The sequence below is a fragment of the Aotus nancymaae genome, unplaced genomic scaffold (genome assembly GCF_030222135.1).
Source record: "Aotus nancymaae isolate 86718 unplaced genomic scaffold, 86718_ANA_hifiasm-v0.15.2.pri h1tg000076l, whole genome shotgun sequence".
In the NCBI taxonomy this organism is placed as follows: Eukaryota; Metazoa; Chordata; class Mammalia; order Primates; family Aotidae; genus Aotus; species Aotus nancymaae.
In genome coordinates, this window is record NW_026988491.1 from 201,993 (window position 1) to 219,689 (window position 17,697).

Below are 17,697 nucleotides of genomic sequence, written 5' to 3' on the forward strand. Positions count from 1 at the left end.
ATGTGGATGCGGCAGGTGCCTGCCCTCGGCGTGGAGCTCCGCTGTGTGGCCCGGTGAAACTGATAGGGGTCTCTGGGTGAGGGATGGTGGATTGAGCTTCTGGCTGAACACTCTGCAGCTCTTTGGTTCTGTCATCCAGCAGCCACAGCCACAGCCACAGCTAGAGTAACTCATCTTAGGTCCCAGATTGCTTAGAGTCATTTGGCATGAGGTTCATGGTACCTGGACTTATTTTTATTTTATTTTTTTTATAGCATTTTAGGTTTGGGGGTACATGTGAAGAACATGCAAGATTGTTGCATAGGTACACACATGGCAGCGTGATTTGCTGCCTTCCTCCTCTTCACCTATATCTGGCATTTCTCCCTGTGCTATCTCTCCCCAACTCCCCACCCCCTGCTATCCCTCCCCTATTTCCCCCCAACAGACCCCAGTGTGTGATGCTCCCCTCCCTGTGTCCATGTGTTCTCACTGTTCAACACCCGCCTATGAGTGAGAACATGCGGTGTTTGATTTTGTATTCTTGTGTCAGTTTGCTGAGAATGATGGTTTCCAGGTTCATCCATGTCCCTACAAAGGACACGAACTCATTGTTTTTGATGGCTGCATAATATTCCATGGTGTATATGTGCCACATTTTCCCTGTCCAGTCTATCATCGATGGGCATTTGGGTTGGTTCCAGATCTTTGCTATTGTAAACCGTGCTGCTATGAACATTCGTGTGCATGTGTCCTTATAGTAGCACGATTTATAATCCTTTGGATATATGCCCAGTAATGGGATTGCTGGGTCGAATAGAATTTCTATTTCTAGGTCCTTGAGGAATCACCACACTGTCTTCCACAATGGTTGAACTAATTTACGCTGCCAACAGTGTAAAAGTGTTCCTATTTCTCCACATCCTCTCCAGCATCTGTTGTCTCCAGATTTTTTAATGATCACCATTCTAACTGACGTGAGATGGTACCTGGACTTATTTAGCATCTTAGAGAGTGGCAGAAGGGGCAGAAGAATATTTCTTCATTCATTTACTTTTTCACTCAACAATAATTTATTTCTCTATTCAATAATCATGTATCTGGTGCTTTTCTGTGCCAGGCTGCTGTGCTAGCCGCTAGGGATTTGGGGTGTCCTCAGGGGGGCTTACCCTAGAATGGGAGAGGCTGATGTGATGGATGATGTCCTATTAAATGTAGCAGTGCAGCTAAGCTGAGTCCTGCCAAGCTTTCAGGTGTATGTGATGCTCCTTGAACAGGTAGGAGGGGTTTGTACCAGGTTGAAGGGGGACAGAGATGTCTGAGGGGCGTGTCTGTGTCTGTGTGTGAGCAAGATGGTTGTCCCAGGGAGCAGGCGTAGCATGTGTGAAGGCCCTGAGGAGGCGTTTGGAGGGCTTCAAAGAAGTGCAATGTCCAGATACTGCTGATGAGCAGAAGCAGCTCCCAAATGAGTCAGCACCTTGAATGCTCAGTAGGTATCTCCTCTAAGTCAAGTGAGTTTTCCAGGACCACCATTAATCCTCCTCTTTGCCCCCACATCCACATTAAAAAAGTGACATTTGGGCCGGGCGCGGTGGCTCATGCCTGCAATCCCAGCACTTTGGGAGGCCGAGGCGGGTGGATCACGAGGTCAAGAGATTGAGACCATCCTGGTCAGCATAGTGAAACCGTGTCTCTACTAAAAATAGAAAAAATTACCTGGGCATGGTGGCGTTTGCCTGTAGTCCCAGCTACTTGGGAGGCTGAGGCAGGAGAATTGCTTGAACCCAGGAGGAGGAGGTTGCAGTGAGCCAAGATCGCACCATTGCACTCCAGCCTGGGTAATGAGCGAAACTCCGTCTCCAAAAAAAAAAAAAATAGTGACATTTGTTACCCAGTTGTAATTGCTTATGTGCGTGCGTGCGTGTGTGTATGTGTGTTTCTTACAGAAGACTGTGAGTTCCATGGTTGCAGGGGATATTTCATGCTCATCTTTGTTTACACCAGAGGTGCTCAGTAAACATGTATCAGAGAACAGGCATGATTTTTATTGAGCATGTACTGTGGGCTCTGCACTATTTATGCACACGTACATATAAGGCTACAAAATCAAAAAGCCAAAAGGAGCATACGTTTTACAAGCTGGAGTAGATGCCAGCGGATGCATTTGGAGCTTGAAAGCTTTTGTGCCGTCTGTTCCCATACTGCTAGAACTCCGGAACTGAGGCTGTCATCCTGTGTCTCCCTAGACCTGCTGAAACTCAGCCTGCTGGGACGAGTCTGCTTTCCCCCCTCCTGTTTCTGCCATGAAAGTGTGTGGACAGCCCTGTTGATGATGACATGTGACACCATTGGCTTTCCCTGGCAGTCACACCCCCTGACCCACGACCTGCCAGCTTGGGTAAGTGGGGCCCATACTTGACCCGAGTTTGAGGGCTAGAGTGTCAGGGTCGTGGAGATCGCCTGTGGGTTTTGCCAGAGAATTTTCTCTCTGTCCTTTGAATCTTGTCATTGTTTCATGTCTCATTCCTGGCTATTACGTATGCATCCTGGATCAGGGTTTCCAGAGGTCGCAGGGGCTGGCCCTAAAGGCAAATGGCCCTGATTCTGGGTGGGATTCTGGAGCCTTAGAACTCTGACTGGGGTCTTTGTGGATGGAAATTCTCCAGTTCTCATATTCTTCGTATCTGCCCCTCCATTCTACCTCTAACCGTGTCTAGACAGTGTTCTCCAGTTTGGAGAGATGGAATCTGTTAGCACCATCGAGTGTGTGAGGAAGAGAAAATATCAAAATCTGTCTGCCTTTCTTTCCTGGAGGCTGCTGAGTGAGTCAGAGCCGGGGGAGCAGTGTGGGGCCCCAAGAAAGGGAAGTGGAGAGGCTTGTGTTTAACTAAAATACCTTCGACTTTTTTAGTCCATCTAGGTGGGGGCCAGCTGGGGGCAGTTTCACAGGGAAGGAAAACACTGGCATGAAGGGGGATCTAGAACACCAACTTACCTGGCACTTTTTAAGACCAGAAAGGAATAAAAAATAATTTTTAAAAAGGTAGAGCTGAGTGGGTGGTGGACTTGGGGTTAGGTTTCAGCTGGATGATTGTAGGTAAGTCTGCGACCTCTCTGGGCCCTTCCCCATCATCTCCGTGAGGGAGATAACGATCATTCCTGGAGGATGAATGAGACGGTTGCTGGAGGATGAATGAGAGAGGAGGGGCCCTGCTTTGAGAAAACCTCTGCTAGCAGGGTGAACAAGAGGCTTCTGCCCTAGCTGCTGCAAAATGGGGTCTCCTAATTATACCCACTAAAGAACGTTGTGATGAGGATGAGATTTGTAAAACACAAGAAGCACATGGCATAGCTTGAGATCTCACTTATGGGAAGCTCTCACCGTTGGATGTTTCTCTTATTACTGTTATTATTATTATTTTGGGGGATGGAGTCTCGCTCTTGTTGCCCAGGTTGGAGTGCAATGGTGTGATCTCAGCTCAGTGCAACCTCTGCCTCCTGGGTTCAAGTGATTCTCCTGCCTCAGCCTCCTTAGTAGCTGGGATTACAGGCGTACGCCACCATGCCTGGCTAATTTTTTACTTTACTTTAGTAGAGATGGTGTTTCACCATGTTGGCCAGGCTGGTCTCGAACTCCTGACCTCAGGTGATCCACCTGCCCCGGCCTCCCAAAGTGTTGGGATTATAGGCATGAGCCATTGTGCCCGGCCAGATGTTTCTCTTTTTATTAAGAATGTGAAGGCAGTCAGCATAAAACGCGTTTTCAAAAAAAAAGAACCACAAAGCAAGCAAAAGCAGGTTTAGTGAGAATAATCAGAATGGCTTTATTTAATGGCATCTGGAAATGTGGGAGATGGGAAAGAAAAGTGACTAAAGGACGACTGAGTAGGGTTGGTGGCAAGGTCATGGGTTCCAAGGTTACTAACCAGCTTTGTGCTCCCAGGCACTCCTGAGCTGCATTGCTGTGTGGCCTGCAGCAGGTCACTTGCCTTCTCTGTGCTAGATGCTTAGCACATACTTGTCATGAGGATCACCTGGGATGTGGGCAGGCTCTGCAATGGGAAAACAGGGTAACAGGAGTGAGGGAATGTGAGGACGCTCCCACTGAGGCTTTTGCAGGGAGTGTGTGTGGTGTGAGTTTGGCGTCAAACCTGGTTTCAAATCCTGACTACAATTCTTGCTTCCTGGGTGACTCCAGGCCAATTACTTGGCTTCTCTGAGCTGGTTTCCTTATCTGTATAGCAGAGATCACTGCTTTTTGCCTTAGTGCTGGCCTCTAGATTAGCTGAGTCAGGGAAAAGTCCTCCAGCGAGTGTTGATGCCTTTTCTACACCCTCGGAGCTGGAACGCACTTCAGGGATGGGCGTTTAGTCCACTTCCCTCATCCAGAGCTCAGAGATGGGGAGAGGCCTGCCCAGTGAGGTCAGTGGAGGGGTGCTGTACAGAATCTGGGGCTCAGGACTCTGTCCCATGTCTCCAAACCATTCTGCTTCAACCCAGACACTGACTGTTTGCCAAATGTACTTTTTTGTTCGTTTTGTTTGTTTAGCAATTGCCTCTCCGTTCTTGATGTTCCTAACCCCCATGGATCCACGACTGTAGCCATGGCCACGCGGGTGGAGGTGGGCTCCATAGCGCCCTTGACGGCGGTGCCAGGCCTGGGTGAGATTGGCAAGGAGGACACTCTGACGAGGACCTACTTCCTCCAGACTGGCGATGCCTCTGGGTCTCCCCCAGCCCGGATCTTGGAGGCGAAGAGCCCCCTGCGGAGCCCGGCCCGCTTACTCCCTCTGCCAAGGCTTGCCCCCAAACCTTTCTCGAAGGAGCAGGATGTGAAGTCTCCTGTCCCATCTGTGCGGCCCGGTTCGACTGGACCTTCTCCCTCTGGGCGGCCCTCTGAGGAGCCAGCAGCAAAGGATCTGGACAAGAGGATGCCCGGCTTGGTGGGGCAGGAGGTGGGCAGCGGGGAGGGCCTCAGGGCAAGCTCGTCCCTCTTCAACAAGGCTGTGTTCCTGCGTCCCAGCTCCAACACCATGATTCTCTTCGAAACCACAAAAAGCGGCCCCACTCTGGGGAAGGCGGTCAGCGAGGGGGCTGAGGAGGCCAAGCCGGGTGTGTCCGGCTCCCGGCCTGAGGTGGCCGCCAAGCCTGCTCTGCCCACCCGAAAGCCTGCGGGGACCCTTCCCCGGTCAGCGCCCCCTTCACGGGACATAAAGCCGCCTATACCCCAAGAGGAGGCAGGCCAAGACCAGCCTCCCTCAAAGGCTAGCAGTGTGGAGGACACGGCACACCCCACTATGGAGCCCAGGCCTCGCCTGAAGAGAAGGCCCGTGTCCGCCATTTTCACGGAGTCCATTCAGCCTCAGAAGCCAGGCCCCAGTGCAGTGGCCACGGTGGGCAAAGTGCCCCCCACCCCTCCCGAGAAGACGTGGGTGAGGAAGCCCAGGCCCTTGTCCATGGACCTCACAGCCCGCTTTGAGAACAAAGAGGCCTTGCTGAGGAAGGTGGCCGATGAGGGAAGTGGCGCCACAGCAGGGGACACGGCTGGGCTGGAGAGGCCCAGAGCCGAGCGCAAGCTGGACCAGGAGTGTCTAGTCAAGGCGGAGGCTCCTCTTCATGATCCTGATTCGGACTTCCTGGAGGTGGCCAAGAAAATCCGTGAACGGAAGGAAAAGATGCTTTTGAAGCAGGAGACGGGCAGCCCCAGAGCCCCGGGGGGCTCAGCCAGGGTCACCCCCAGCAATGACCAGCGTCCCTGGGAAGAAAAGGCCAAGATGGACCTGGAGCCAGAGAAGGCTGCTGAGTCCCCCTCGCCCAGGCTAGGAAGGGGCCTAGAACTCGCTGAGGTTAAGAGCAGGGCAGACGATGGGGAGGCCCCGGCCCCGGCAGGGGGAGAGTGGGTCTCCAGGGGGAGTGTCAGGAAGTGCATCAGCCTGTTTCGGGAGGACAGCACCTTGGCCTTGGCAGTGGGGTCTGAACCCCCTCTGGCTACCCCTGCGTCCCCATCAGTGGCACCAGAGACAGAGAAAGGGGTTGTGAGCGTCCAGGAGCGGATCAAAGGCTGGGCTGCTGAGAGCTCCGAGGCCAAGCCTGAGGTCAGGAGGAGGACATTCCAGGCTCGGCCGCTGTCGGCGGATTTGACCAAATTGTAAGTAGGCACATCCCACACCCCTCCCTCAGTCACCCACCCAGATACCCTGAGGAAGAGGAAACCAGGCTCCCTGCTGGGCACCTGCCACTCCCCTCAGTTCACCCATAGCCCAAGAGAAGGTAGCAGCAGTGTCCATTTCTCAGATGAGGAAGGAGAGATACAGAGAGGCAGTATAGCTCCCCTCTGGGTATGGCCAGCCAGGGGGCCCAGAGCTCAATTTTCATGGCTTTTCTCAGCTTCAGATGTACTGTGTGATTGAAGTGGGAGCTATGTGCCCGTGTCACAGAGGCAGAGCAGAAGGGTGAAATACTGTGAGAAGGTGGGAGCTGGTATCATTCCAGTCCAGCTGTAGCTAAGCCTTTCTTCTCTAAAATCAGAGAGAGAACACTTAGGCCTAAGCCTCTATGAGTGGCCCAACAAATAAACTAAGAGGAGTCAAGGTAATTTGGGCAAGTCAGTTGGTTAATAATGACATTCTATGTCCGTTGGTTAGTAATGATACTCTAAGTCAGTTCGTTAATAATGATATTCTAAGTTTCTAAGTCAGTTGGTTAGTAATGATTTTGTTTTCTTTTTCTTTTTTTTTTTTGTTGAGACTGGAGTTTTGCTCTTGTTTCCAAGGCTGAGTGCAGTGGCACAATCTCGGCTCACTGCAACCTCCGCCTCCCAGGTTCAAGCGATTCTCCTGCCTCAGCCTCCCGAGTAGCTGGGATTACAGGTACCTGCCACCACGCCCAGCTAATTTTTTTTTTTGTATTTTTAGTAGAGATGGGGTTTCACCATGTTGGCCAGGCTGGTCTCAAATTCCTGACCTCAAGTGATCCACCCATCTCAGCCTCCCAAAGCGCTGGGATTACAGACGTGAGCCACTGCACCTGGCCTATGATATTCTAAGTCGGTTAGTTAATAATGGTATTCTGAGCTTGGCCCACCTCTGACATCTCTTCTTTGTTTTCCCACAAGTGGCCACAACAGAGAGATGCCACCGGGCACGATCGACTGGCTCTTAATGGCATGCATGCCACTGGCATACTTTGCCCGGGGTGGAGCTTGCAAAGGCAGCATCTCTGGGCAGACTGCCCTCCCGGCCCTGTGAACCAGGACAGCCAGCCGGACCAAAGCTAGACCACTGGTCCTTAGCACATTAGAATAACCCAGAAAAATGCCAGTGCCTGGGTCCCACCGCTAGAGATTCCAATTCACTTGGTCTGGGGAGGGTCTCACTCATATTTTGGTAGGTTTTAAAAGCTTCCAAGTCAATCTTATGTGCAGCCAGGCCTGAGAACCCCTGAGTTAAGATATCAGAGAAGGACACCCATGCCAGGGTCCTCAGATGCTTCTTCTTACTACGTCCTCGAAGAGCCTTGGAGAGGCTGCGTGATTATCCCCATCTGACAGATGGGGAAACTGAGGCTCTGAGTTTGCTCGACATAACTTATCTCAGCTTCACACATCCCAGGAGGCAGACCCTGGGTTGTGGAGTGTGGGTTAAGTTTTAGTGGTTTGATTTCTCTCCCTTTCCTTTTCTTCAAAGTCCCCAGCTCTGAACTAAGCACATGCTACATCTTCAGGTATTTATACCAGAGAGCTCTCTAGAGATGGAGATTCTAGCTCTACACCCTCTTCCCTTTTAAAGGTGGGGAAAACAAGGCCCAGAGAGGGATAGTGACTTGGCCCTGGTGATCCAGAGAGACAGAGATGGACCTGGGTCCCCATACATTCCCTGATGGCCCATTGCCCTTGAGTCTGGGGGCTGCTCTGAGGTGTGGCTGCTGTTTTACTTGGCATTGCTAACAGCAGCCATTCATTATCCCTCCTGGGGCATCTTCACTCTTCCCTAAACGCCCTCACGTAGCTATTAGGGCCTTGAGTAGCTTCTTATCTGCCCTATAAAAGGGATGAGGAGGTGTTAATTATCCCCTTTTGATAGATGAAGAAACAGAGGCTCAGTTGAGGTCACAAGCCTAACCCAAGCTCCCCCAGTGAGGAGGCAGTAGAGCTGGCACTAACCCGGCTGTCTTCCCCCAGCCTGGGGCTCCTTCCACCCTGATCATGCTGTGTTTAAGGTAGGCTCTCCCCACTGGGCAGTTCTCCTTTCAGTAAGTGGAAAAGAAATGTCCTTTCTGAAAGTTAATTGGCCTGGGCTCCTGAGCTAGTGTGTGGACTGGGGGGAATAACAGCTTCTAGCTCCAGACAAGTAACTTGGATCTCTGTACCAGGTTTTCAAGTTCCGCTTCAAGCAACGAAGTCAAATATGAGAAGTGTGCTGAGCTGAGCGGGGAGCTTCCTAAGGAACCGAGAGAAAAGGTAAGGAGTGGCTGTGTGGCACATCTCTCATTAACTAGCAGGCAGTTATGGCTGCTGGAAAAAGAGCCTCTGTCATCTAGACCCAGGAAAGAATCAGAGACATGTCATGCACACGATAAAACATTTTTTCTTCTAATGTTGGGACTTTGAAGTTTATTCTGGCATGAAGACTTGTGATTCGCACTCCCAGATGTTGAATGCTGTTAACCAATGTATCAGGTATTTTTTTCTTTGCAAAGAGGCAGAGGGGCATGGCTTTCTCATATAGGAGTGCCTGCTTTATTAAGATACTGAAATTTAGGTGTAAGATGTTAACAGAAACTCCCTCAAGGTCCTTCATAATGGTTCTTACTGCCTTCCCCCTACTTACCACCTAGCCATAGAAGGAAGAATTAGGTGGCTGGACACAGTGGCTCACATCTGTAATGCAGCACTTTGGGAGGCTGAGGCGGTGGGAGGACTGCTTGAGCCCACGAGTTTGAGACCAGCCTGGGCAACGTAGTGAGACCCTATCTCTAAAAGAAAAAAATATATATTTTTAAATTAGCTAGATGTGGTTTTGTATGCCTATGGTTCTAGTTACTCCAGAGGCTGAGGCAGGAGGATTGCTTGAGCTCAGGACTTTGAGGCTGCAGTAAGCCATGATTGTGCCACTGCATTCCAGCCTGGGTGACAGAGTGAGGCCTATCTCTAAAAAATAAGAATATAAATTAAAACAGAAAGAAGTAGGTTACCAGCAATTAAATTGCTTGAAAAGTATTATTATTTCAGCAATTCAATAAGAGAAAACTCATAAAAGAACTGCTATCTATAACTAGTTTGTGATTGATGCTTTCTGCAGAGTCTTAGTTTTTTTAAAAAATAGCTTTAATTGAGATACAGTTGACATACAGTAAAGAGCACAGATTTAAAACATTAAACTTGGCCAGGTGCCATGGCTCACGCCTGTAATTCCAGCACTTTGAGGGCAAGGCGAGTGGATCACGAGGTCAGGAGATCGAGACTGTAAGGTTTGTTCTTGGGTTCTTGCCGCGTTTAAAATGAAGAAACTGAGGCCAGCACGAAGATAATCCAATGCGAAGGAATTTATTCAGGCTCCCCGGTGAGGTTCTGCGGTCCGGACAGGAGGGGCTGGAGAAGTCACACACAGACACCTGTCAGGCAGGGGGTTTTATAGGGAGTGGAGGCCTCGTCTGATTGGTTGTGCCCAAGGTAAGTGGGACAAAATAGAGGGGAGTAGGGCCCGGATGGAACAAAATGGCAGGGAGTGGGGCCCAGATAGGACAAAACAGTAGGCAGGGAGTGGGGCCCAGATGGGCCAAAATAGTAGGCAGGAAGACAAAATGGCAGGCAGGGAGTGGGGCTCAGATGGGACAAAATAGTATCAGGTAGGTCCTGGCGGAGCTTTTTTCCCAAGCTCCTGGGGGTGGGGGGGGGTGTCCGAGCCCCCGGAGGGGGGGGGGTGCGTCCGAGCTCCCGGAGAGGGAAGGGGTGCGTCCGAGCTCCCGGAGAGGGAAGGGGGTGCGTCCGAGCTCCCCGCGAGGGAGGGGGTGTGTCCGAGCCCCCCGGCGAGGCAACCGGCCTTACAGAGACCATCCTGGCTAACATGGTGAAACCCGGTGTCTACTAAAAGTACAGAAAAAGTTAGCCGGATGTGGTGGCACGTGCTTGTAATCCCACAGCTGCTGGGGAGTCTGAGGCAGGAGAATTGCTTAAACCTGGGAGGTGGAGGTTGCAGTGAGCCAAGGTGGTGCCACTGCACTCCAGCCTGGTGACAGAGCGATACTCCATCTCAAAAAAAAAAGAAAAAAGAAAAAAGGAGAAAAGTACACATAACATAAAATATACTATTTTAACTTTTTTATTTTTTGACATGGAGTCTTGCTCTGTCACTAGGCTGCAGTGGCCCAATCTTGGCTCGCTGCAGCCTCCGCCTCCTGGGTTCAAGCGATACTTCCGCCTCAGCCTCCCGAGTAGCTAGGACCACAGGCGCGTGCCACGACGCCCAGCTAATCTTTTATTTTTTTTATTTTTTAGTAGAGGAAGGGTTTCTACTAAAAATAGAAACCTGACATGTTGGCCAGGATGGTCTCAATCTCTTGTCCTAGTGATCCTTCCGCCTTGGCCTCCCAAAGTGCTGGGATTACAGGCGTGAGCCACCACGCCCGGCCCTATTTTAACTATTTTTAAAGAAAAATAATGAGTTTTTTGAAATTTACAAAATTTATAAGGTGTCAAAAATTCACGGTCTAATATATATACATATATATAAATAATACAACAAAGAGAGAGTTCTGAAAGGCTCTTCAAGGATCGTAACCCATTGGTAAGAGCTGTTTTCCAGGAAGGGGAACTGGTATTTGAACAAGGGAACAAAAAAGATTTGAATTTTGGCTGGGCACAGTGGCTCATGCCTGTAATCCCAGCACTTTGGGAGGCTGAAGTGGGTGGATCACAAGGTCAGGAGATCGAGACCATGCTAGACAACATGGAGAAACCCCATCTCTAATAAAAATACAAAAAAAATTAGTCAAGCCTGGTGGTGCATGCCTGTAATCCCAGTTACTTGGGAGGCTGAGTCAGGAGAACTGCTTGAATCCTTGAGGCGGAGGTTGCAGTGAGCCAAGATTACGTGACTGCACTCTCTCCCAGACAACAAGAGTGAAACGAACTTTGTCATATTGTTTAGATTTTTTTACAATCAGAATGGATTCATATATTGTTTATGTAAAATTTATATATTAAAATAAACAGGCCGGTTGTGGTGGCTTGTGCCTGTAATCCTAGCACTTTGGGAGGCTGAGGTGGGTGGATCACTTGAAGTCAGGAGTTCAAGACTAGCCTGGCCAACATGGTGAAACCCCGTCTCTACTAAAAATCCAAAAATTAGCTGGGTGTGGTGGTGCACGCCTGTAGTCCCAGCTACTCAGGAGGCTGAGGCAGGAGAATCGCTTGAACCCAGGAGGCAGAGGTTGCAGTGAGCCGAGATTGGGCCACTGCACTCTAGCCTGGTGACAGAGCAAGACTTCATCTCAAAAACAAAACAAACAAAAAAACCCAAACATATATATAAAAAGACTGTAAGGTTTTTATATATATAAAACCCCAAAAATATATATATTTTGAACTCTCAAACACTGTTTAGACCAAATATATATTTACATATATTTTAGAGCCCTTCAGTGGCATTCCATCATTTATAGCAGGGGTTAGCAAACTGGCCCTGCCCTTATTACAACCATTTTAAAGTGTACAATTGAGTGGCATTAAGGATGTTTTCAGTGTTGTGCAAGCATCTAGTTTCAGAATTTTCTATCATCCCAAACAGAAACCTTGTATCCTCATCCCCCATTCCCAGGCATCCACTAATCCACTTTCTGTCTCTATGGATTTGCCTATGAGATATATATATATATATATGCTGTATATAAATGGAGTCATGTAACATGTAGCTTTTTGACTGGTTTCTTTTGCTTACATATATGTATATATGTATATGTATATATATATTTTTTGAGACAAAGTCTCGCTCAGTTGCTAGGCTGGAGTGCAGTGGTGTGATCTCAGCTCACTGCAGCCTTTGCCTCCTGGGTTCAAGCAATTCTCCTGCCTTAGCCTCCCAAGTAGCTGGGACTATGGGCCTACACCAGTACACTCAGCCAACTTTTATTTTCAGTAGAGACAGGGTTTTACCATGTTGGCCAGGATGGTCTCAATCTCTTGACCTTGTGATCCACCCTTCTCGGCCTCCCAAAGTGTTGGAATTGTGGGTGTGAGCCACTGCGTCAGGCCAGTTTTTCAAAATTCATCTACAATGTAGTATGAGTCAGTATGTAATTCTTTTTATTTATTTATTTTTTTGAGACGGAGGCTAGGCTTGCTCTGTCACCCTGGCTGGAGTGCAGTGGCGCGACCGTGGCTCACTGCAATCTCCGCCTCCTGAGTTCAAGTAATTCTCCTGCCTCAGCCTCCTGAGTAGCTGGGATAACAGGCATGCACCACTACAGCTGGCTAGTATTTTTAGTAGAGACGGGGTTTCACCATGTTGGCCAGGCTAGTCTCCAACTCCTGACCTCAGGTGATCCTCCCACCTCGGCCTCCCTAAGTGCTAGGATTACAGGTGTGAGCCACTGCACCCAGCCTTTTAATTCCTTTTTAAAAGAGTTTTTTTTTCTAGAGACGAGGTCTTACTGTTTTGCCCAGGCTGGTCTCGGACTCCTGGAGTTTAGGGATCCTCCCATCTCAGCCTCCTGAAGTGTTCGGATTACAGGCGTGGGCCACTGCATCCAGCTCGATCTGCCGCTTTCTGTGGTAACAGATGCCTGTGCAGTAGTCCATTGTTTGGGATAGGATAGCAAGCTTTAGCCAGTGCCCTTCAGTGAGCATTCGGGTTGCTTCTGTGTTCTTCTGCTTGCACCAACAGGGCTGTCTCAACTCTCTGAGTGTAGACTTGTGCTTGTAGGCAGAGTCCTGGGACGAACTTGGCTGGATAAAAGGAAATGAGTATTTTTTTTTTTGAGATGGAGTCTCGCTCTGTAGCCCAGGCTGGAGTGCAGTGGTGCAATCTTGGCTTACTGTGACTTCCACCTCCCAGGTCCCAGTTCAAGCAATTCTCCTACCTCAGCCTCCCAAGTAGCTGGGATTACAGGCACGAGCCACCATGCCCAGTTAATTTTTGTATTTTTTAGTAGAGACAGGGTTTCACCACATTGGCCAGTCTGGTCTTGAACACCTGACCTCGTGATCCACCCGCCTCAGCCTCCCAAAGTGCTGGGATTACAGGCATGAGCCATGGTGCAGGGCCAGAAATGAGTATTTTAACATCAGGATAGATACACTGCATTGCCCAAAGTCAGGTCCATTTATGTTCTCTCCAACAGTATCTGAGTGTCCATTTCTCCACATCCTCACCTGCACTGGGTGTATTCATTCTTTTCAATTTTATGGTATTTCATTGTTTTAATTATGCAAATGGCCCTTTCAGTCACCTCACTTTTTCCTTTCCATCTCAGATCCTTTAACATTGAGATATTTCTTTCTGTTTTTGTTTCTTTCCAGCAAAAGGAGGGGCATGGTTTGGATAAAACGTGCATCCCGAGAAGCCCCTGGAAGTCTGGGACACTCCAGGAGAAGTCCAGGTGGACGGAGCAGACGGTTAGCTCTAACCAAGACCCTGACAGCCGTCACGGTAAAAGCTCAGTGGAGGCCCCGTGCCATTCTGACATCACTCGGGAAGATGACCGGAGCTTCCAGACCGTGCGGGCCACTGTGTTTGAGCACCACGTGGAGAGACACACAGTGGCTGAGCAGTCAGGACGTGGTCTCTCCACAACCCCTGGTGGTACGGCCGATGCCCGTGTCTCAGAACCCAGGCCGAGGCCTGAGATGGGCTCTTGGCTGGCCAGGGACCCACCAGACATGACAAAACTCAACAAAGAGAACTCCAGGGGGTTTGACCATCCTGAGACAGAGAAATTGGGAAGAACCGCCCTTTTGAACGGTGAACTGAGACCGTATCACACGCCTCTCCGGGAAAAATACCTTTTGGCTGAAAGACGCAGTAATAACCCCTTACTCAAGCCCTTGGACAACCCTCCCACTTCCCAGAGGATTGAGCCCAGGTATGACGTTGTGCATGCAGTGGGGGAGCGTGTGCACAGCGAGGCCGTCTCACCCGCGCCGGAGGAGAAGGCGGTCACGCTCCGCAGCCGCAGGTCCTGGCTCAAGGACAGGCAGCTGTCCCAGGAGGTCACCCCTGCTGACCTGGAGTGTGGTCTGGAAGGTCAGGCAGGGTCCGTCCAAAGGGCCAGTTTGATTTGGGAAGCTCGAGGGATGCCTGAGGCCAGTGGGCCGAAGTCACCCAAATGGATAGGCCTGGCAGTGGTGAGCTCACACAAGGCCACCGCAGTGGGTGGCGAAGAGCACTGTGCTCCTGGTGCCACCCCCGGCAGGGCTGTCAAGGCTGCAGTCTGGGAATCCCAGCATGAGGGGCCAGAAGGGGCCAGAAGCAAGCCAGGGGCTGGAGCAAGGGGTCCACCCCAGGGATGCCCCCTGGATCCTCCTTCCAGGGCGACAAATGGGCCTTCTGACTCCCAAGCACGAACACATCCAGATGCATTTTCTGTGCAGAAAGGGCCCTTCGTTGTGGCTGCCAGGGAGGGTGATCCAGGGCTGGCCCCGGTGCTGCAGCCTGCAGTCAAAATGCGGAAAGCCAGCCCCACGGACCAGAGAATGGACAGATGGCGGCGGCGGACTTTACCCCACAACGTGAAATTTGACACGTTCAGTTCTCTGGTTCCAGAGAACTCTTCACAGGTGGGACACAGACAGACAGAGTATGTGAGCCCCACAGCCAGTGCCTTAAGAAAACCTCAGCTATCCCACTCCAGGGTGGAGACCCAGGAGGTGAGCCCAGGCGCTTCATGGGACCAGACTTCCCCAGCAGTGAAGCAAGGGTCACCTGTGGAACCCAAGGCGACATTTTTTGCAGTCACCTATCAGATTCCCACTACTCAAAAGGCAAAGGGTGTGGTTCTGTCAGGGGCTGAAAACTTGCTGGAACATTCTAGAAAAATCACTCCACCCTCTTCTCCTCATTCTTTAACATCCACTTTGGTTTCTCTTGGCCATGAAGAGGCATTGGAGATGGTAGGTGGTCAAATGTGGACAAAAGGACAAGAGCATGAAAATGCAAGCGTTTCAAAAACTCTGAAGCCAACAGACCGTCCATCATCTCTTGGGGCCAGGATTCTGGACCCTTTCAGTGGAAGAATCATTGATGTGGATGCCTTACGGAGTCATTGGGGATCCGAAGACAGTTCTCATCTTCAGAACGATCGCAAGGAAAGTGGGAACAAGGTGTCCCCCAGTGGCGAAACTCCCCAAACCACCCCGACTCTGAGGAGTCGTCCAAAAGATCTCCCTGTGGGAAGGAAAACTGATGTGATCAGTGAGACGTTCCCAGGTAAAATCAGAGATGGCTACAGATCCAGCGTTCTCGACATTGATGCCCTGATGGCTGAGTACCAGGAGCTGTCGCTGAAAGTCCCCGGGGAGGCTCAGGAGAGGAGGAGGAGTCCCACGGCAGAGTCCAGCACGTTGCCTCGGGAGAGGCCAGGCCAGCCAGGCAGGGTGGAGCAGAGAAGGAGGAGCCTGAAGGAGGTGCCTGATGCTGGGGGTCTCTGGAAACCCGCCAGCTGTGCCGAAATAAACCACAGTTTCACTCCTGGCCCAGGCAGGCAGCTGGCAGAGACCCCAGAAGCAGCCATGGGCACCAAATCTAGCCCTCCCTTCTGGGCTCTGCCACACTCAGCTCCTTCTGAAAAGTATCCAGGAGTCTCTCCTGTCTCTGCGGATCCCAGGAAAAAAACCTTGGGGTTTGCTGAGGATGACAGAAAGGCCTTTGCCAGTAAACACCATGTTGCAAAGTGTCAGAATTACCTGGCTGAGTCAAAGCCCTCTGGTCGAGAGGATCCAAGCAGTGGGGTCAGGGTGTCACCCAAATCACCCCCCACTGACCAGAAGAAAGGGACCCCAAGAAAATCCACCAGGTGGGGAGAGGAGGGCAGTGTGGCCCATTGGGGTGACTACCCACATGACTGTGGACGGGGGCCACTGGATATCAAGAGGGCCTACTCGGAGAAGGGGCCCCCCGCCAACATCCGAGAGGGCCTGTCCGTCATGCACGAAGCCAGGGAGAGGAGGCGAGAGCAGCCCAGAGGGAGGCCCAGCCTTACTGGAGAGAATTCGGAGGCCAAAATGGGACCCTGTTGGTGGGAGTCAGGGACTCGAGACAGTCAGAAGGTAAGTACCAACGCTTTTTAAAATTTTGTCAAACATGGATTAAAGATCGAGTCCAGGGGACCAAAACTCAGATTTTGTGTGGCCCACATGGGTACATAAATGAGTGTAGTCAGGCTGGGTATGAGGCTCCAGGGAGCAGTGTGGATTGCGGCAAATGGAGAGCTCATGCCCTATCTGTCCAGGCTGGAATGCAGTGGCACAATCATAGCTCACTACAGCCGTAACCTCCTGGGCTCAAGCCATCCTCTTACCTCAGCCTCCTAAGTAGCTGGGACAACAGGTATGCACCACCATGCTTGGCCAATTTTTTACTTTTTGTAGAGGTGGAGTTTTGCCATGTTGCCCAGGCTGGTCTCAAACTCCTGGGCTCAAGTGAGCCTCTTGCCTCGGCCTCTCAAAGTTCTGGGATTACGGATATGTGCCACCACGCCTGGCCCAGCTGGTTTTTCACAGGTGGGAATGGTGGCCTTGAGATGGCAGACCTTATTTATCAAGAGAATCTGAAAATCTCGATTTTTTTTTTTTTTTTTTGAGTCGGAGTTTTGCTCTTGTTACCCAGGCTGGAGTGCAATGGCGCGATCTCGGCTCACTGCAACCTCCGCTTCCTGCGTTCAAGCAATTCTCCTGCCTCGGCCTCCTGAGTAGCTGAGAGATTACAGGTGTTGCGCCACCACGCCTGGCTAATTTCTTTGTATTTTTAGTAGAGACGGTGTTTCACCATGTTGACCAGGCTGGTCTTGAATTCCTGACCTCAGGTGATCCACCCACCTTGGCCTCCCAGAGTGCTGGGATTACAGGTGTGAGCCACCTCGCCTGGCCGAGAACTTATTTTTAAAATCGCTGTCAGCCCAAACAAGACTTGTCTCCTAGCCCCATACAGCCTGTGGGCCAGCTGTTTCACACTTCTGTCCTACAGTGGCGATAATGATAGTATCAATAGTAGCTTTATTGTGCTCTTGCTGTATGCTAGTCTGTTGTATCCTATTCATTATTACATCCCCAGAATTCAGTATCATCCTTGACATATATTGAATGTTCAGGAACTATTGGTTGAATGAGTGAACAAGTGATCTTACGTGAGCCTCGAAAGAGGGATCATCATGGTTTTGGGTTCCAACAGAAGCAGACCCTTGTAAGCACTTTTTAAGGGGGTGATCCCAGGAAGAACCAGCAGGGGAGAGAAGTGAGGCAGGTGCTACAGGTGCCATGGTGCGCCACTGAGGCTCAGCCTCACTGGGGACCCTGGGAGGCAGCATGGAGCACCTCTGGAGTTGTGGTGTCCGGGGGGCAAGGGACCTCGAGTGTGTATTTTCCAATCCCTCTGTCCTTGCCTGAGGCTGTTTGTGGGATCATAAACTGAAATTTAGGCTTTTTGATCCTGGCTGGCACCATGCTCAGTGGAAGAAAGAAAATCTGGCTCTCTTTCTTCAGTGAAGAACAGAGAGAAAGAAAGAAAG

General features: G+C 50.6%; 1 protein-coding gene across 2 annotated transcripts in view; it reads left to right on the forward strand.

Annotated features, from left to right (window-relative positions):
• Positions 1-1,901: 1,901 nt before the first annotated feature.
• The window catches only part of KIAA1671 (KIAA1671 ortholog), a 168,073-nt gene continuing 152,277 nt past the window's right edge, over positions 1,902-17,697 (forward strand). For both annotated transcript variants that reach the window (XM_012454097.2, XM_012454099.2), the window contains exons 1-4: positions 1,902-2,377; positions 4,529-6,127; positions 8,350-8,437; positions 13,496-16,240. In XM_012454097.2, the coding sequence (XP_012309520.2) occupies positions 4,584-6,127; positions 8,350-8,437; positions 13,496-16,240 (4,377 nt within the window). In that variant the 5' untranslated portion in view covers positions 1,902-2,377; positions 4,529-4,583. The remainder of the gene's footprint in view (positions 2,378-4,528; positions 6,128-8,349; positions 8,438-13,495; positions 16,241-17,697) is intronic.